At 39.4% G+C, this 19,131-nt stretch overlaps 1 protein-coding gene and 1 long non-coding RNA gene across 2 annotated transcripts in view; one reads left to right on the plus strand and one right to left on the minus strand.

The window, feature by feature from the left end:
• Positions 1-593: 593 nt before the first annotated feature.
• On the plus strand, positions 594-13,161 carry LOC117520631. The gene is made up of 3 exons (XR_004563712.1): positions 594-713; positions 8,363-8,366; positions 13,151-13,161. It is a non-coding gene; the product is annotated as an uncharacterized LOC117520631 (long non-coding RNA).
• gfra4b (GDNF family receptor alpha 4b) overlaps positions 4,375-19,131 on the minus strand; it is a 117,041-nt gene continuing 102,284 nt past the window's right edge. The window contains exons 6-8 of the mRNA XM_034181936.1: positions 17,669-17,803; positions 9,864-10,030; positions 4,375-4,886 (exon numbers count right to left, since the gene is read on the minus strand). Of these exons, the coding sequence (XP_034037827.1) occupies positions 4,743-4,886; positions 9,864-10,030; positions 17,669-17,803 (446 nt within the window). The 3' untranslated portion in view covers positions 4,375-4,742. The remainder of the gene's footprint in view (positions 4,887-9,863; positions 10,031-17,668; positions 17,804-19,131) is intronic.

A 19,131-nucleotide genomic window follows, 5' to 3' on the forward strand; every position in this document is an offset into this window, starting at 1 on the left:
GATTGGAAAAAATAATAATTCTGACTGATCTTTCTGTCAGTTGATGAAGGTAATAGTGGTGTTGGCTGTGCTTGGGGTAAACATTCTCTTCTGGTTACAGTTATACTCCGGTCTGTGCTATTTCTTCTCTTTCATCTCTGGAAGTTATTACTTTGGTATTTGTGAAATGTTGGAAATATTATCTGTAAAATGTGAAAGAATGTTTTAATTATTCATCTTTTTATAGGCTTAAAAAATTACTCTTTTCAAATAAGAGTTTATTTTATATTTGTTTTGGCAAGGAGTGAAAGAAATAATGTCTAAGAAAGGGCATTTCATACACTCTGCACAGACTTCTGTTATTTTTGTCTTCTTTAAATGCCATCGACAGTGCTTCTCTTTAGAATGAATATTCACCCTGTACATCGGTGAAGTGGAGGGTTTTGTTTTCACTGGCATGTGGACAAGATAACTCAAACATGGCAAGATGGATTTCCTTCAAAACTGGTGGGGATATTACTTGGGTAGATATGTGATTAGATGTTGGAGCAGTTTGGTCAAAGGTTAAGGAATTTTGTATTATTTTATTTTATTTATTTTTTGATTCATCAACAGCCAAGATGCATAATGGATGATCTAATGCAGTGTTTCCCAATCTTGGTCCTTGGGACCCAAAGTACTGCCTATTTTCCATTTGTCCCTGATGTAATCAGACCAGATCAGCTCAGTCAGGTGTTAATTATCTGAACACACCTGACTGTGCTGATCTTCTAAGAGCCCCCCCAAGAACACTGCACAGTATAAATGAAAATCCATGTCTGTTACCATGTGAACATTCAGATGCATCACAGCAATATGTCTCTCATTAGCACCTGATGCATTATAATATCCAAAGTTCCTCCCTGTGCTGCTTTGTGGAATCGCTGCTCTGAGGAATTTCAATATCAGTACCTCAGTGTTACTGTGATGCAAACAAAGAACACTGCTGGCTTACCTACTTGTAGATGCAGTCCTCACCCTTGTTTCCTTGCTGATGAAGGACTCACTAGGAATTATAAACCTAATTTTCATACACTTCTGATTCATCTGACGATTTTTTTAATCCCCCTGAACAACCAACCATACTTAAAAAAAAATTTCAGTTTCATACTTCTTTACTAATTGGCACGGTACACTTTGCGCTGGTGTTTGTGTCCATCACTTCAATTACACACTTTAAAAAAAAAAAAAGAGATCTATTATGGGCATGATCTTCTTGTCTCCACGGAAACCATGAATCCACTGTAGTGAGGTATAAATTAAGGTTGGGATGACTGTTGGGATGATTGTTCTTGCTGACTACCCAGGTAATTCAGATTTTTCAACCCAGGGATATTCAAAACATAGATACGGTACCCTTGTTGATATTGTTTCACCAAGGACAGAGCCAATAGGTTCACATCCACCAGCAGCCACCACTTCCTTCACCTCAGGGTTTTGAAGGGTAGCAGAGCTACAAACATTGTTTCCATGAAGTCATTAAAATTAAACATAGTTTGAAATTTCACTGCTTAGATTTGATATCATTAGTTTATTGTCAAGATTAGTTGTTAACTAGTCGACTGATTTTAATTAGTTGTCCCAACGAGAGATTAATTTTAGTTCTTTTCTGGGCAATATCACTTAAATGTCAAGTGATTGAAAATTGTATCGCCTGTCAATCATTACATTATGACTAAGCTGACAAGTAAAATATTTACTATTATGAATAATAATATTTAAAAAAAAAACTTTTAGAAAGTTTGAATTGAAAACACAGACCCCAACTTTTAAAAGTGACAAGTTACTCTAAGTGATTGAAAATTGTATCGCCTGCCAATCATTACATTATGACTAAGCTGACAAGTAAAATATTTACTATTATGAATAATAATATTAAAAAAAAACTTTTAGAAAGTTTGAATTGAAAACACAGACCCCAACTTTTAAAAGTGACAAGTTACTCTACCAGTATGCACTGAGCATCTCCTGGAGTTCATTTAAGTCAGTCAGTGCAATCTGTGGTCTGGTGGAATCCCAGACTTTTGAAAGATAATGCTTGATTAAAAACACTGATTGTGATTATGTGACACTGTGAATCCTGCTATATAATGTCATGTTTTTTTATGGGAAAAGCATTACATTTTGCAGAGACATCATTTGACATATAGTAACAGATATCATGCCAAACTCAATTTTCCCTATGAAGACAGTAAATAGCACAATCCAAGATGGCACGTATGGTGATTGTTGGTGGTATTTTGACATAAAATTTTCTTTCCAAATATTGTCTCAAGAACCTCCAAGATTTCATTGCCAAACATATATGTTTCTAACATGTGAATGTTTCTTTGATTTGCATATTTAGTTTTTGTACACCATACCATGGGATAGTTGGCTTCAAGCTATTTTGCATGAGACAATTACGCCATTTGTTGTGCATTTTAATCTATGTAATTGTGGTTCCAGTTGATTCAGCATCCAAGAAAACATAGAAAACGACACTTTGCAAGTGTTTGTATAACCTATAGTAATAAAGACAGAAAATTTTGACATGATTTCAGAAGGGTGTGACGGCCATCTTGGATTTTACTATTTATTATCCTCCAGGAGGAAACTGATCTTGGCATCTCTTTGTATCATCCAAAAGTTTTTATTATTAAATATCAAACAATGTCTGTGCAAAATGTGGTGCTTTTACCATAAAACTCATAATTATTGATATGTAATTGAGCTCTCCTTCAACCCTCATGTTTGCTGGGTGAATGCATTCAGGTTTTAGTGCACAGAATTCACTTCAGCTGCAACACAGGAGGAAAAAAGTGTGAATATGTACACATAGTGAGAATATACAGCTTTTATTTTCAGAACTTGTAGTCCTGTTCAGAACTCAGACACATTTTCAGAAAATACTGAACCATTCATGAGTGTCTAATCTCAAATGGACCCCCTCGCTGGTATTTGAGATGTTATTCATGGGTCCATTTGACTTCTAGAAATAGACATCCAACCCATGACCCGCATTGGGACGGGTCCAACTTTATTCATTTTAGTTAGTTAGTTGTTGGTTCATGTTCTATTGCATCACATCTTGAATCACAAGTCAATCTGAAGTGATCAAAGCAACTCACTGTTGGCCGTGATCATAGGGTGTACTGTTATAATCAATGTGAGAAATTTGTGCTACAAGGTTTATTATGCTGGTGTCGTCACTTTGGGCCATTTTAGGTTGAGTGCATTTTGGCATTGGTCTGATTATCCTCTGCTGTATTTTGGGTTGGGTACAATATTTCCATTTCCTTTTGAGTTTGATCTCTTTATTTATGTGCATTGGTTGGGGTAAGCTTTTCGCAGGTCTGTTTTGGACCCAATCCCAGCGAAGACCTCCATTCGAGACACATAAATGAAACCCATTTGTTTTCCACCTGGCATAAAAGCCTCAGAGCGCCACAAGTCAATGATTCTTTAATGCAATAAGGGGGAAAAGCTCATTTGATCACAAATACATAGAATTGGTGAATTTTGAAGACTGTATTTTCCAGATTATAAATTACACCCATCAAAAATGCCTCTTGAAGACGAAAAAAAAACATATATAACGTGTTATGTATTATCCAGTCTTTAATTTGGAGTTTGTGTGAATTGTTGTGGTGTATGTTTTATTACTGACATTTATTCTTTTATTATTCGATTTAATTTTGTTTAGTGCTTTGATTCCTGTTTAAACCCTGTGTAAATTCTTATTATGATTACTACCATTAATCACGAACACACATTTTTATTTATTTATTTATTTTGGTATATATAAGTCAAGTCATGTCCGGTAGCATGTGCTGTTGCACAACGCCACAGAACCACCTTGGGTCCTGGATGGCAACCACCTAGGTAGGTAGACAACCGATCCACTTTATTTAAATCTGTTGTTCATTGTGTGTGTGTGTGTGTGTGTAAGTAGCACATGTTATAAACCTCCCAAACTAGTTTAAAAAACACACACAACTTATAGTCCGGAAAATACGGTATTTCTTTTTCTGTCCAAGAACTTGTTTTTTTCAAGATTAATGGCTGTTTTCTGTTTTCTGTTCTCAGGTTCAAAGTGGTGTGACACAGTCTTGATGGTGAGTGTAATTAATGGCGATTGTACCTCATGTACTCTGGTGTACCACATCTTTTCTGAATAATGCTGCTGGACAGCGTAGGATCAGGGCAGCCTGACTGTCTCTTCATTTCACCATTACTCCTCAGAAATTATGCTCCTTTAGTCATTTTAGGAGAGCAACATGAAAGTTCCATTCATTTTGTGTTCCGAGTACAAATTGGGCACAAAGCTATCGTGTGTACTCCAACCTGTTTCACACAATACTTGAAAGTCAGAACTGCTGTTGATAACACAAATCACACTTTGTGTCTTTGTATTGTACATAATCTGCATTATATTTTCAGAAGAACCCTTGAAAATTTAAACTGTTACATTGGACAGTTGAAGGGTTAGTGCATAAATTCAGTACTTTTTCAACTCAACTTATTTGAAACAACAGTATACAAATGTACAGACTGGCTTCCGTCTCCATGTCTTGAACTCTGATAGGTGTAGCTGGACCACGAAAACATTCAGACACGAAAATAAAAAAGCAGAATTGCTGTACATATGAAGAGGGAGGATACACCGACGAGGTCCATTTTCCTCACTTGCACTCCCATCCGCTCTTCATGAGGAAGGTCCTCAGCGCTCCTTTCTGCAGTCTTTAGTTTCCATTGTGGAGCACATGAAGAAGCAACACCAGAAGGCTGTAGGCAGCTTGAATTATTAAGCACGGAGGTGCAGCAGAGTTTGGGAGGCTGTTGGAGGGCAGCGTGGACTGACCCACAAGCAGCTCATTTCCCATGACCTGGAAGCACACAAACAGAAAACCTTATCACCAGCTTTCATCTGGATACTTCACTGTTAATGAAGTCTCTGGATTCATAATCCTGTGGGGGAGGGGGGCGGGCAGATTGAGTGAAAGGTAAGGTGACTAGAATTGAGCAAATGTGGCTCAGTCATACAGTAGTGTTCAGAATAATAGTAGTGCTATGTGACTAAAAAGATTAATCCAGGTTTTGAGTATATTTCTTATTGTTACATGGGAAACAAGGTACCAGTAGATTCAGTAGATTCTCACAAATCCAACAAGACCAAACATTCATGATATGCACACTCTTAAGGCTATGAAATTGGGCTATTAGTAAAAAAAAAAAAAAAAAAGTAGGAAAGGGGGTGTTCACAATAATAGTAGTGTGGCATTCAGTCAGTGAATTTTTTTCAATTCTGTGGAACAAACAGATGTGAATCAGGTGTCCCCTATGTAAGGATGAAGCCAGCACCTGTTGAACATGCTTTTCTCTTTGAAAGCCTGAGGAAAATGGGACATTCAAGACATTGTTCAGAAGAACAGCGTAGTTTGATTAAAAAGTTGATTGGAGAGGGGAAAACTTATACGCAGGTGCAAAAAATTATAGGCTACATTTACAGTGATCTCCAATGCTTTAAAATGTACAAAAAAAAAAACAGATGCGTGGAAGAAAATGGAAAACAACCATCAAAATGGATAGAAGAATAACCAGAATGGCAAAGGCTCACCCATTGATCAGCTCCAGGATGATCAAAGACAGTCTGGAGTTACCTGTAAGTGCTGTGACAGTTAGAAGATGCCTGTGTGAAGCTAATTTATTTGCGAGAATCCCCCGCAAAGTCCCTCTGTTAAATAAAAGACATGTGCAGAAGAGGTTACAATTTGCCAAAGAACACATCAACTGGCCTAAAGAGAAATGGAGGAATATTTTGTGGACTGATGAGAGTAAAATTGTTCTTTTTGGGTCCAAGGGCCGCAGACAGTTTGTGAGACGACCCCCAAACTCTGAATTCAAACCACAGTTCACAGTGAAGACAGTGAAGCATGGTGGTGCAAGCATCATGATATGGGCATGTTTCTCCTACTATGGTGTTGAGCCTATATATCGCATACCAGGTATCATGGATCAGTTTGGATATGTCAAAATACTTGAAGAGGTCATGTTGCCTTATGCTGAAGAGGACATGCCCTTGAAATGGGTGTTTCAACAAGACAATGACCCCAAGCACACTAGTAAATGAGCAAAATCTTGGTTCTAAACCAACAAAATTAATGCCTCGCAGATGTGAAGAAATCATGAAAAACTGTGGTTATACAACTAAATACTAGTTTAGTGATTCACAGGATTGCTAAAAAAGCAGTTTGAAAATAATTGTTTTGAGTTTGTAGCATCAACAGCAGATGCTACTATTATTGTGAACACCCCCTTTTCTACTTTTTTTTACTAATAGCCCAATTTTATAGCCTTAAGAGTGTGCATATCATGAATGTTTGGTCTTGTTGAATTTGTGAGAATCTACTGAATCTACTGGTACCTTGTTTCCCATGTAACAATAAGAAATATACTCAAAACCTGGATTAATCTTTTTAGTCACATAGCACTACTATTATTCTGAACACTACTGTATGACTGAGCCACATTTGCTCAATTCTAGTCACCTTAGAGGCTGATTTCATAATTTTGCTGTGACATGTCAAGCATTAAGAAAATGTATTTCATATGAATTTGTCCATCTTAAATCTGTCATAATGGTCTACATTTTCTGTTTTTTTTTTATTTTTTTTATTTTTACTCGACAAAACCCTCAAAAAGAGCTCCATCTCTAAGAGAAACATGCTTTGCTCTCATCCTGGACATAAAGGCAGGAAAACAAATGTGTGTGTCCAGTGCGTCTGAGTTAAAAAAAGAACAAAAAAACAAAGTTGAGTCAGATGGCTTGAATATTTTGCCAGTGTATGGCATGCCAGCGGCTCAGTGATCTGTTCAGAGTCTGACTTTTTTCTTGTGCAGAACTGGTTGCTCAGTGCGGTCGGAGTAGGACCTGGGTTTGATTCCAAGCTCGCTTGTGCAAAACACTTTATTTGCATTATCTCAGCCCAATTAAGTTAAGTCTGGGAGCATGCACTGGTGTTGTGCTTCTCTGCATCCACAACATCACAGGAACCACCTTGTGTCTTGGATGGCACCCACACAGTCAGTAAAGTGTCAGTCAGGCCGCCCAGCTGTAAATGTGTACTGGTCTTGACTGTTACAGACTCATCCACTTCACGTTACGGAATCTGGGGACAAGCCCCGACTTCAATGGGCCTCAGGGTTATGTCTTTTTCTTGTCACCCCTCAGACATGATGGCTATCTCTCTCTCTCTCTCTCTCTCTCTCTCTCTCTCTCTCACTCACACACACACTTTGGAGACACAAAAACTTTTTTCCGCTTGTGTGCATTTGCTTCCGTTTTGTCAGACCCGGCGCCAGGAAAAAATTTTTTTAAGGGGGCGATGAGTTTATCACAGGGGGCGGGGTCACCCCCCCCCCCAAAAAAAAATAGTGCACACCGGAGGAGACGTGTGCTCCTGGAAAGCTCGTGTATTTATGCTGCACCGTTGTAAGAGACTAAGAGTGAAGAGTGATGACAGTATTTTTTTAAATTATTATTTGAACGTATAGACCCTCGGTCAAGTGATCTTCTGCATACCACAGAGCCGGTTTTCTGTTGAGATGAGGTGCGCCAACTTTCGACACTGAGCTGTGATGTACCTTGGCATTGTCCAATAGGAACGACACGTCGGGCCAAAACACGGAAGACTCGTGGCAGAAACCACTGATCTCTACAAAATGGATTGGACCAATCTGATTGGTGCAGAAACCACTGATCTGTGACAGGACTGCTCATTTATAGAGCAGTTTTCTGAAGAAAAATCACTGGAAATGTTTTTTTGTTGTTGTTACCTCAAAATTTCTGATTACTGTTAAAAAAAGTTTAGAACACTTGTAATTAAAATAGGTAAATAAATCAATAAATGGTTCTTTAGAAACCTTTCATCTGTATTAAAACCACCTGTTATTTCAGATTAGATAATTTCTTGTTTAACATAAGGAACCTCAGACATTTATTTTTAGACAAATAAAATAACATGGAAACTTGTATATTTTTTGAAGTCTGGTAGATTATTTATATCTTATTTCAACCAGAAAAACAAACACTAAATAAATACAAAGTGTTTATTATAAATGCAAAAGGAAATAATTTAACAATGACTGCAGTGTGATTGTAAAGTAGGATTTCTGTGACATAAACCTCATGATGTTTTATATATATATATATATATATATATATATATATATAGTCATTTAAACTTGTAATTTCGTCAAAATATGTAATTGCCTTTAATGTTATCAGGACGCCCCCTCGTGGCACCGGGTCTGCGTTTTGTACTATGATCAAGGTGAAATGACAGTGAAAGTGTGTGTTTAGGTGTGTGTTCATGGTGTTTAGGTGTATAGTATTTGTTCATTGGGGGTTCGGTATGGACGGGTGGGTGTGCGTGTTTGGGGGTGGATTCGTCGGGCCAATAGTGGACTGGTCCAGAGGAAAAATGCCAGGGCCGAAATTTGTTCCCAGTCCGACCCTGGTCCATCACACCTTCTGCAACACAGGCTCATCGAGTGAGCCAAACTGTGGGGACATTATCCCTATCATCCTCCATGATTTTGACCTGGACTTTGCTCTGACCTGTGGAACTGAGTCAAGTCTTATGACCACTTGCATTTCAGCTTGACAGGTTTTTTGCAATGGTTACATCATTTGAATCCCAGTGTTTGCTGACTATGAATACCTTGATGACACTAAGCACTACTACTTGCAGGACATTAGTTGTATCTTCAATAACACATTACAGCTCAACATGCAGATGTCTCAGTGTTGTGCTGTAATCTGTTGCCCTAAATATAAACCTTTAGGGGCATGCAGTGTTGAGGACTTATGCAACTGGAGAACACCAAGGGGATGCCCTCAGATACATGCTTAATTTCAAGAGGGGGAAAATTAAGCTGCTGTCTGCTTTAATGGTTGCCATCTACAACTCAAGAAGACTGTGTACTGTGGTGGATGCAGGAACATGTGGAACCAGCACATGCACCCTGACCTGATCTGACAGGAGGGCCGATTGAGAAATTTTGAACCTGACCCAAAAAAGTATGTCATGGTTCTCCATCTTTTGCATTCTGAGAAACCAGTATTAGTATGTGTGAAGTGTTGACTCACTGGGTGCAATGTTGAGAAATGTTGGTTTCTCAGAATGCAAAAGATGGAGAACTGCACCCTACTTTATCTGGCTCAGGCTCAAAACTTCTCAATCGCCCCTTGTGTTATACCTCAACCTTCACATTTAACTTTGATCTTGCCAGGGGTCTTACATATGCCGCATGGTGTTTTTTTTTTTCTCCATCTCGATTCTATCATGTTTTATGTCATCATTTATCAATGACAAATAAGACTATTTCAAGCATTTTATCCAGGAATATGCTTTAACATGAGGCAAAATCAAATCACCGATGTGAATGAAGTTAAGCTAATTGAATGATCAATGTGGATCCAGGGACAGAGAAATATGTCTTCTCATCAATGCCATACTGTTAAGGCATCAAATGGAATTAGACAGCCCTTTGGAGAAACAGTCGTGTGATCAGCAGGGATGATAGTCTGGAATCCCTTAATGTTTTTTTATTTTAATATTTCTCTGCAGAGACTTGACGTGTAGCGCAGCAGCTGCTTATGTTTCTGTGCATCTGTGATTGTCATATCAAACAGACGGTAACTGGACCAGTTTTTTTGCCTTATTTTGAAAAGTTTAACATGGTTTATAGCAAAATGTTCTTGACTTGTGGAAACATGAAATGCTCAATAAAACACAAAGTGGAATATTATGGTTCTAACTGATAGATGTTGTGTGTGTGTGGGGGGGGGGGGTGCATACCTGTGTTGGTATTATTGTATCCAGAATATTCCGCATTGTTTGTAGGATATCTGGTGGAGATGTGGTGGTTCTGTTTTCTCTGCTGTCATATCCTGGGTTGGGTGCACTGGACTGGCTGGGAGGAAGCTGCTGGTCTGATTCACTTTCAAATTTCACAAGGGCATTTCCTGATACATAAGACGCAACAGTGAAAAAAGGTTATTAGCCTTCAACTTCATATTTGTGACGTTTTTCATCAAGTCCTACACACGTCTTCTGCAACCATAGAAGATGCCTTTGTGTCCAGTAGGGTGAATTTTTCATTAAAACCTTTGCAGGGCTAAAGTAAGAGCAGAATAGAAAAGCAAAGGCAAAAACAAGGAGAGAAGGAAAATACTCAGTATTCTCTTCAAGTACCCAAACTGCACCTGCCTCTCCGCATCGACCTCATTAACTCATGAACCACGTGCACTGGCCAAACAACCTCTTTCTGTGTCTTTTCCAGGCAGGGGGCCCGAGGAAAGACTGGCCAAAGATTCACCTCGCCGCACATACCAAGGAAAGAGAGTTGTGCAGGGTGTGAACTTGTGTTGTGTACGGCTGCACCACCGCCCATGCACACTGAGTTAAGTAATAAGGACCATTAATTATTCACAGTGCAAAAACAGAGGTCATAAAAGAGGTGACACAAGGGTATAACAGAGAAATTTAAAGAAACGTCCAGGAAACAGAAGGCACAGCAAACATAAATAGTGGCAGTAGTTAAAGTTGAATAAATGATATTCCTCCAAATATATATACAGTGGTGGGCATAGTTCCGATAATCTGATAACCGATAATTATAGAAGATAATGTTTTCATTATCAGATTATCTTTTCAGATAACTTTGAAAACCATTATTGGACTAATTATCTTCTGCTAAATTTTTGCCCGATAATTTTTAGACCGTTAACATGGTAAACAAAGCTGAACAGCTACAAACACTTATAAAATTTAAAATCAGTTGAGCACCTACCTGTTAAATGTTTTGTAGCAGATGTGCAGTTCTCCCCTCTGCAAACAGAGGAGAGCTGCTTCTAGAAGAAACCGCTCTATCCTCTGCAGACAAAGGAGTACTGGTCACCAAAAAAACCCTCATTTCTTTTAACCCCATACTGATACACGGGCAATATCACCCAAGTCATTAACTTATGGTTCAAAGTTATTTAAATTAACATCATATCTCAAGTTTTATAAAGTGAAAATATCAGATATATGTTTTAGTTTTAATGTAATGCGCTAATTTTTAAGGTTTCAGTGTGGACATGCTGTGTCCAGGTGCATTATTGGTATGATAAGGTAATTTCAGTACGTTCACGACATGAGAAATGCATTTGAGACACTCTGATCAGGCTCCACGGACAACAGAATTAAATTCTAGTGCCTAAAACTCTTGTGAATACAAGGTCTGTTAGAAAAGTATCAGCCCTTTTTATTTTTTGCAAAAACCTGATGGATTTGACTCGCATGTGCTTGCATGAGCCAACCTTGAACCTTCGTGCGCATGCGTGAACTTTTTCATGCCTGTCGATTGTGTCATTTGCTGGTAAGCAGCCTTTGTGTGAGGATTGTGCAGCGCGCTCGGCGGATTTTCATTTCAAGGAAAAAGACGGAACGACTGGAGCAGGGCTGCATCAAATTTTGCCAGAAACTGGGCGACAGCCAGGTGCAAACCATTCGGATGATTCAGACGGCTTTCAGTGACTTTTCAGTTGTGTGACTATCCGAAAAATTGTGGCAGAGGTGGGCATGTCACAGCATGTCCTGTGAGACTTCAACACGGAGGTGCTTTTGCTCTGCCATCAGCAATTTCACCGCCACTCTTTTCATGGTCAAATCTTCTGTCACAATGGAATGTGCCGAAAAAGTGCTGATGTCCACCTCTTCCGCAATTTTCGGATAGTCACACAACGGTCCCGCATCACCACAGCGTTCACTTAGGAATGATCTGGTCATTTCAGCATGTTGATGGCCGACTGGAGCGTGGCTCGCTCTCCACCATTGTACGGACGTCTTTAAACCAGTTGTACCGCTCCTTAATCTGTGTGATGCCCAGAGCATTGTCATCGAAAGCCGTCTGAATCATCCGAATAATTACCACCTGGCTATCACCCAATTTCTGGCAAAATTTGATGCGGTGCTGCTCCAGTCGTTCCGTCTTTTTCCTTGAAATGAAAATCCGCCAAGCGCGCTACACAATCCTCACACAAAGGCTGCTTACAGTAAATTACACAATTGACAGGCGTGAAAAAGTTCACGCATGCGCACAAAGGTTCAAGGTTGGCTAATGCAAGCACAACTGATTCAAATCCATCAGGTTTTTGCAAAAAATAAAAAAGGTCCGATACTTTTCTAACAGACCTCGTCTATTCTCTGGGTTTATAGACGTTGTTATTGTGTTTGCATTTATTAAATTCCACGCATCTTAAATGTAGCAGACACAGATTATTTGGAATTTTGTTTTGGAAACTTTTCAAAGTCTCTACTGCCATCTACTGGCCAGTAGTGTACATGGCAGTATACGCCCTGAAGCTGGGCTGAAATTTTCAATCACTGTACTCGGTTCCAGCTCAAGCTGTACCACAGAACCGCACGGTGTAAAAGCTCAGAGCGCACGATTTAAGTTCTCACACACATTGTACATTCAAAAACCACACGTCGGACTCGTAATGCCAGAAACAAAACATAAACCGAAGCTTTTTTTTTCAAACTTAATTTACAAAAACTCTCAATGGGAGACATCAATGTTTAAAAAAACAAAACAAAACAAAAAAAATTACAAGACAGGTCTTTGGTGTTTGCACAGGCACAGTGCGAAAGGTTGGACGCTTGTAGCGCTTCTGCAGCGGGATACCCTCACAACGGCCGACCAGAATATCAAACAGGTTTGATTTTCTGACCATACGATCGGCGATCAGGAGGTGATCGTGAGATGTTAAACGTAGCTCATTACTCCATGTATATTACACGATGCAGGACGCGCAATTAACCTGAAACTCGGTGCAATCCAAAAAATTCACGCATGAATGAAAAATCAGCTGAAAAAGGGCCAAAACTTACACTGGCACCAGTAGATCATGGCAGTGTTCTATTTATTTTGACACCGGTTATATCAGACGGTTATCTAATTACAACTTGGCTTTTTGTTTTTTGTTTTTTTGTTTTTTTTTACAAATAAAAATGGGATATTTTACAAAAGCACATTTATCTGTAAACACCAACACACGACACACCTCACATGAACGTATTGTTTACATAGAATGAATGAGTCAACCAATCAGTGTTAGCGGAGGCACATTTTACCCAGAATGCCATCTGTCTGTGTTTGTTACAAAACTTCAGAATTAGTGCATTATTCAACATTAAAAGATATATGTTATATCTTATCTTTGCACAAATGACAGAATTGACATTAATGGAGTTATTCTATCAGTATTTATTTTATTTACTCCAAACCATAAGTCAGCATTGCTTTATTTTCCAAGACCTCCACCTGACGGCAGCATTGTGATTGAGTACAGAGTTGAGCTTTGTGGCTCCTCTCAGCTGTGTTTGTGCTGGAAGCCATGTAGTAAAACTGGAGCTTCCAGCAGGGGGCAGGACGCTCAAAGACAGAAGTGCTGACTCGTTTGGGTCTGTCGTCGCCTTTGATGCTTTCAGAAGCGATTGTGGTGTTAAACTCAAAATCAGCTTGTTAGTAGTTGCAAGTGTACTGGAGACAATACTGGAATTTATCGGTTATCTGTATCTTCCGATAAATTTTTGGGTGGTTTATCGTTTTAACTTTTTCAAAGATAACTTTTCAGTTATCTGATTATCTGTTATCGAAGTTAATTTTTTTGGTTATCTGTGTCACTACTATATATATATATATATATATATATATATATATATACATACACAAATAAAAAATGGCATATTTTACAAAAGCACATTTATCTGTAAACACCAACACACCTCACATGAACGTGTTGGTTTACATAGAATGAATGAGTCGTCGAATCAGTGTTAGCAGAGGCACATTTTACCCAGAATGCCATCTGTCTGTGTTTGTTATAAAACTTCAGAATTAGTGCATTATTCACCTGTTAATTTTTCTTTAAGAAGCCCTCTTATTCTGCACTCTTGACCTGTATTAATTGCACCTGTTTGAACTTGTTACCTGTATAAAAGACACCTGTTCATACACTCAATCAATCACACTCCAACCTGTCCACCATAGCCAAGACCAAAGAGCTGTCTAAGGACACCAGGGACAAAACTGTAGACCTGCACAAGGCTGGGATGGACTACAGGACAATAGGCAAGCAGCTTGATAGAAGACAATAACTGTTATGATTATTTATTAGAAAGTGGAAGAAACACAAGATGACTGTCAATCTCCCTCGGAATGGGATAAAATGCAAGATCTCACTTTGTGGGGTAAGTATGATTCTGAGAAAACTCAGAACTACAAAGGAGGACCTGGTCAATGACCTGAAGAGAGCTGGAACCACAGTCACAAAGATTACATTAGTAACACATGATGCTGTAAGTAGGTCCCTTCGGCTGCTCCCGCCACAGAAAAATCCAAGGTGGATCTGCATGTTGAATTGGCACAAGTTTTATGCCGGATGCCCTTCCTGATGCAACTCCACATTACATGGAGAAATGTGGAAGGGGTGGGATTTGAACCCAGAACCTTCTGCACTGAAACCAATCTGCATGTGATAGTATGTAATATATAGACCTACAGTGCATCCGTAAACTATTCACAACGCTTCACATTTTCAATATTAGTATGTTACAGCCTTATTCAAAAATGGATTAATTTTTTTTTTTCTTCAAAATTCCCCACACAATACCCCATACTACCATCATTGGTCTCATCCAGGATGGTGGTGAGGCTGCATACAAACAGGAGGAGGAACCCGCTCAAGATTTTGGAGATGATAGTGGACTTCAGGAGAAACTACCCATCACACCGACAGCCCCCCCCCCCCCCCCCCCCCCCCCATCCTCAGCAACACTGTGTCTACTGTGGACACTTTTCACTTCCTGGGATCCACCATCTCCCGGGATCTGAAGCAGACCTCCCACATAGACTCCATCAGGAAAACTGCACAGCAGAGGATGCACTTCCTCAGACAGCTCAGGAAGTTCAACCTGTCTCAGCTCTTCATCTTTTACACATCCATCATCCAGTGTGTCCTGTGCATCTCCATCTCCATTTGGTTTCCCTCTGCCTCCAAACATAAGCACAGACTTCAACAAACTGTCAGGTCTGTGGAAAAAAATCATCGTAACCTGTCTGCCCTCCATCCAGGACTTATACCGGTGTTGCCGAATGAATGGTTCCCCCTAAAAATCAGTCTTCACTGCGCATGCGTCATTTTGGAGCTCAGCAGCGTCATTTCTGAGCATCAGCCGCCATGCACCGATTATCACCTTGGTTCTTCTTAAAACTGGGCTCCAGTCATCATCTATCTCAGCGACAGACATCTGAAGCTTTTGTACAACAATTATTTCCACATAAATTCAGCATTATTTCATAATAAAAGATGGGGAAAGCGATCAGAGCGCAGCTGCAGCACGTCTGACTCTGATGTGCTGCTGCGCCTATGTCATTTCAGAGCGTGAGTAGTGACTCACTGATTATTGCCTCTTTTCTGCTTCAGACAGCCTTGTTTCTGTTTAAAACTGAATTTAGAATGATTTAAGAGCTTCTACTTTGTAATCTGATGGTTAATAATCACATTGTTCCCTTTGATCGCTTTGGGTGTAGAGAGACAGACTTAGACGAGCTGCTGTGGTCCCAAATGACACATGCACAGTGAAGGAAGGGCAGACTGATTTTTAGGTTTGACCGTTTGGTCGGTTAAACTCCTTCCCTCTGGAGCTCTGCACGTCAAAACAACCAGACACAGGAACAGTTTCTTTCCACACTGATGAACCTGATATAAAACTCACAAATTCATATACCTCATGTACAACTTCAATTTGTCTGTCTGCTTCTCCTTTGCACATTTTTTTCTGTTTCACAAATTATTTGCACATTTTTATTGTGAATTATTTAGTGTTTAGTGTTTATTTATACATGCTTGTACAGAGAGAGTACAGTTCAAACGGGAGTCAAATTCCTTGTATTCTTTGAAGACACTTGGCGAATAAAGACAATTCTGAGTCTAATTACCATGAAGATTTTTGAGACAGACTGAATGTCTTGAAAAAGACTGCTTGTGTCAATTTTCAATTTCAATTTATTTTAATTTATATAGTGCCAAATCACAACAGAATTGCCTCAAGGTGCTTCACATAAGTAAGGTCTAACCTTACTAACCCCCAGAGCAGCAGTGGTAAGGAAAAACTCCCTCTGAGGAAGAAACCTCAAGCAGACCAGACTTAAAGGGGTGACCCTCTGCTTGGGCCATGCTACAGACACAAATTACAGAACAATTCACAAAACGAATACACAGGAAATGCTGTTGGTGCACAGGACAGGACAAGTTTGTGCACGTTTCACTGTGTCAAGGTGAAACTTGGTACACACCCTCTAAAGACCTCAGACAAGGCCACCAGGTCTCCAGTTCTGAAACCTCGTGCATGTGATTATGCATACATTACGTGTGATGAAACGTGCTACTTTAGATTATACTTTGTAAGTCTGAGGTCAGACTCAACAATGTAAGTTAAGGTCAGCACTGCTGTGGTTGAAGTGACAATCAGGTGTTCACATGTGCACAAGTTGGTTTGATTTTTTGCAGTTTGTGATTGATGGAAGAAGACACTGTCAGTTATTAGGATTTGAATTCCTTTGACTTCTTTGCCAGTCTGTCAATGAAAAGCTTGACAGAGACAAAATATGATTTCAAGGAATCACAACGGTGAGGTCTTAACGGAAGCAGAGCGTTACTGCCATCTGCAGATATTTATAGCAGCTGTGGTGTCATTCTTTCATCATGCATGGATGGGTAACACTTCAGTAGCGATACTGTATCATCATCAGATGTCAACATTTGTAGCAGTCGCTGCAGTTTACAGAACCCATACAGGATGAGATAAAAATTTTGAGTTTAGGGTATGTAAAGGATGAAATCTGAAAAAAAGGGCACCACTTTTGAGTTGTGTCAGCTGGACGTGATTTAGGTCTGATTGCTGAAACTGAAACCTGTTCAGCTGCCTTCACACACCTAGATATTTGATGATATTGAAAACTGTGGACTGAGCATTTGCACTGGATGTAATAGTGCAACAAAAGATGTAAAGTGCTTTACAGTGATGCGTCACATTCACCCATTCACACACACTCAGGTCAAGGAAGGTCCTGCCACGCAAAGCTCAGCTACACACTGGAACAAACTTGATAAAATTGCCAAACATGTCACTTTTGAGCCAAGGAGCTTTTTAAATTATGGGAATCTTTCAACAAATCTATTCATGTTTTCAAGCCAGTCACGCAGTTTGTGTCCTTGATGGTAAATGTGATGGAAGCTGTGTTTTGCAGCACATTCTGTCATAGTCTCATTGCTGTGAATCGTGTTTTACTATAAAAAGACACAGTTCAAAACTGTCTGCAATGGAGTCATTAAACGTGGAAAAAAAATCTAGCGTTAAACAAAATGCTGTAAAAACAGATCAGCCACTCTCCTCAACAGTATAACAGGAAACCGCTGCCCGAAAATAGCAGTTAAAATTTGTACTCCAGTGTCAAATGAGAGCAAACCCGTCCCAAGAATCGACCTTCACCACATAAGCCCTGAGCCAGTAAATTCTATTACAGTAGATATTGTGGATAGAGGGACACTCACGGAGACAGATATTGTCAGTAAAGAATCCCAGGAAATCATAGCACTCTTCTTTCTGGTTGCCAGCGGCCGAGCAGGAGCACCACGGAGCCACACTCGTCGTGGAGTTGTCAACATAGTTGGGAGTTATTGAACTTCCTGCAGAGAAACCAAACCACGCTTCAGTCCATATTATTTATTCATTCTTCTTTGATAAAGCCCTGATAATCGTAACGCTTCATGCACTGAAACATTAATGCATTTCCTATGCACTGACCAGATGCTAGGAAGCAATAATATTCTAGTGCTACTGACTGACTCTTTGTGAACTGCCTTGTATATTATTTGTGGGCTTTGGTGGATTCATAGAAATGCCAGTTTACTCTCTTTATGTCGGAGAAGCTACTTTTGTGTGTGGAAACACAGCAGAGGTGGGATTCAAGTGCTTTTAAAAAATACAAGGTAGGAATGAAAATGGCAAGTGTAAGTTTGTGCTAAGGGGCATTATTTTCTGTTGTTGAAATGCATTTGGTTTGTTTGCTTCTCTTTCCACTGTGTGGGAAAACAAATGGCTGGACTTTTACTGACCGGACAAACTAAACCCATCCACAGTATGAGGTAAAATGGAGTATTAGGCTTAGTGTTGGGTTAAAGAAATGTTATGTAGCTGGCAGAGTGGGGTTATTTTCTGACAAATGTAAAAACACGCACAAACACAATACCTCCTGGGGAAAAAAGTGCATGTTGATTTATTAATGGTGCACGCTGAGGATTTAGTCTCAAATATGGATTTTGGGGTGTGTCCACCTGAATGCTTAAATAGGTGGGCGTTAATGATGCAAGTGGGTAAGGTTTGCATGATTTATCAAAGGCAAAAGCAATTTTAAGGGCTGAGATTGTATCCAATTGTACACTTTTGAAACCTTGGTGCTGCCGTACCCAGTTTTGTGTAATCAGTGCACCCACTCATAAATTTAATTCACAGTAATTCTCAATGAAAATTCAGTAAGGTATGTCTTCTATAATATATTCCAATTCTAAAGTAGAACTCTACTAGTATATACTAAGGTATATCTAAATATGTAAAAAAAAAGAAAAAAGAGTAGAATAGAAGAGTAAAACAGAGTAGAGTAGAGCCACTTAGGTGCTTGGTCTTGAGAACCAGGGATGGTGTGACCATACACTGTTTGGGCGTGCATTTCTTTATTTTCATTCAATAATCTTCTTTAGCACAGAAAACACCACAGTTAAACATTAATTTATAGTGGCCTGTTTTTAATAAAACAAAACATCCGCTGTCTAGATAAAATCAAATGTGACATTTACCATGTCTTTCTATGTAGTATACTTATAAATATTATATACCATATTCGCGCATCTGAGGGCCCAGGGCTGACCATCCGCCCACCCCCACCTTTGTAAGAAAGTTGGTTAAATGGCCACCCGAAATGAAATTAGTTCTTTGACTCCAGCATATTGAAAAAGCA

Source organism: Thalassophryne amazonica, chromosome 11 (genome assembly GCF_902500255.1).
Source record: "Thalassophryne amazonica chromosome 11, fThaAma1.1, whole genome shotgun sequence".
Taxonomy (NCBI): Eukaryota; Metazoa; Chordata; class Actinopteri; order Batrachoidiformes; family Batrachoididae; genus Thalassophryne; species Thalassophryne amazonica.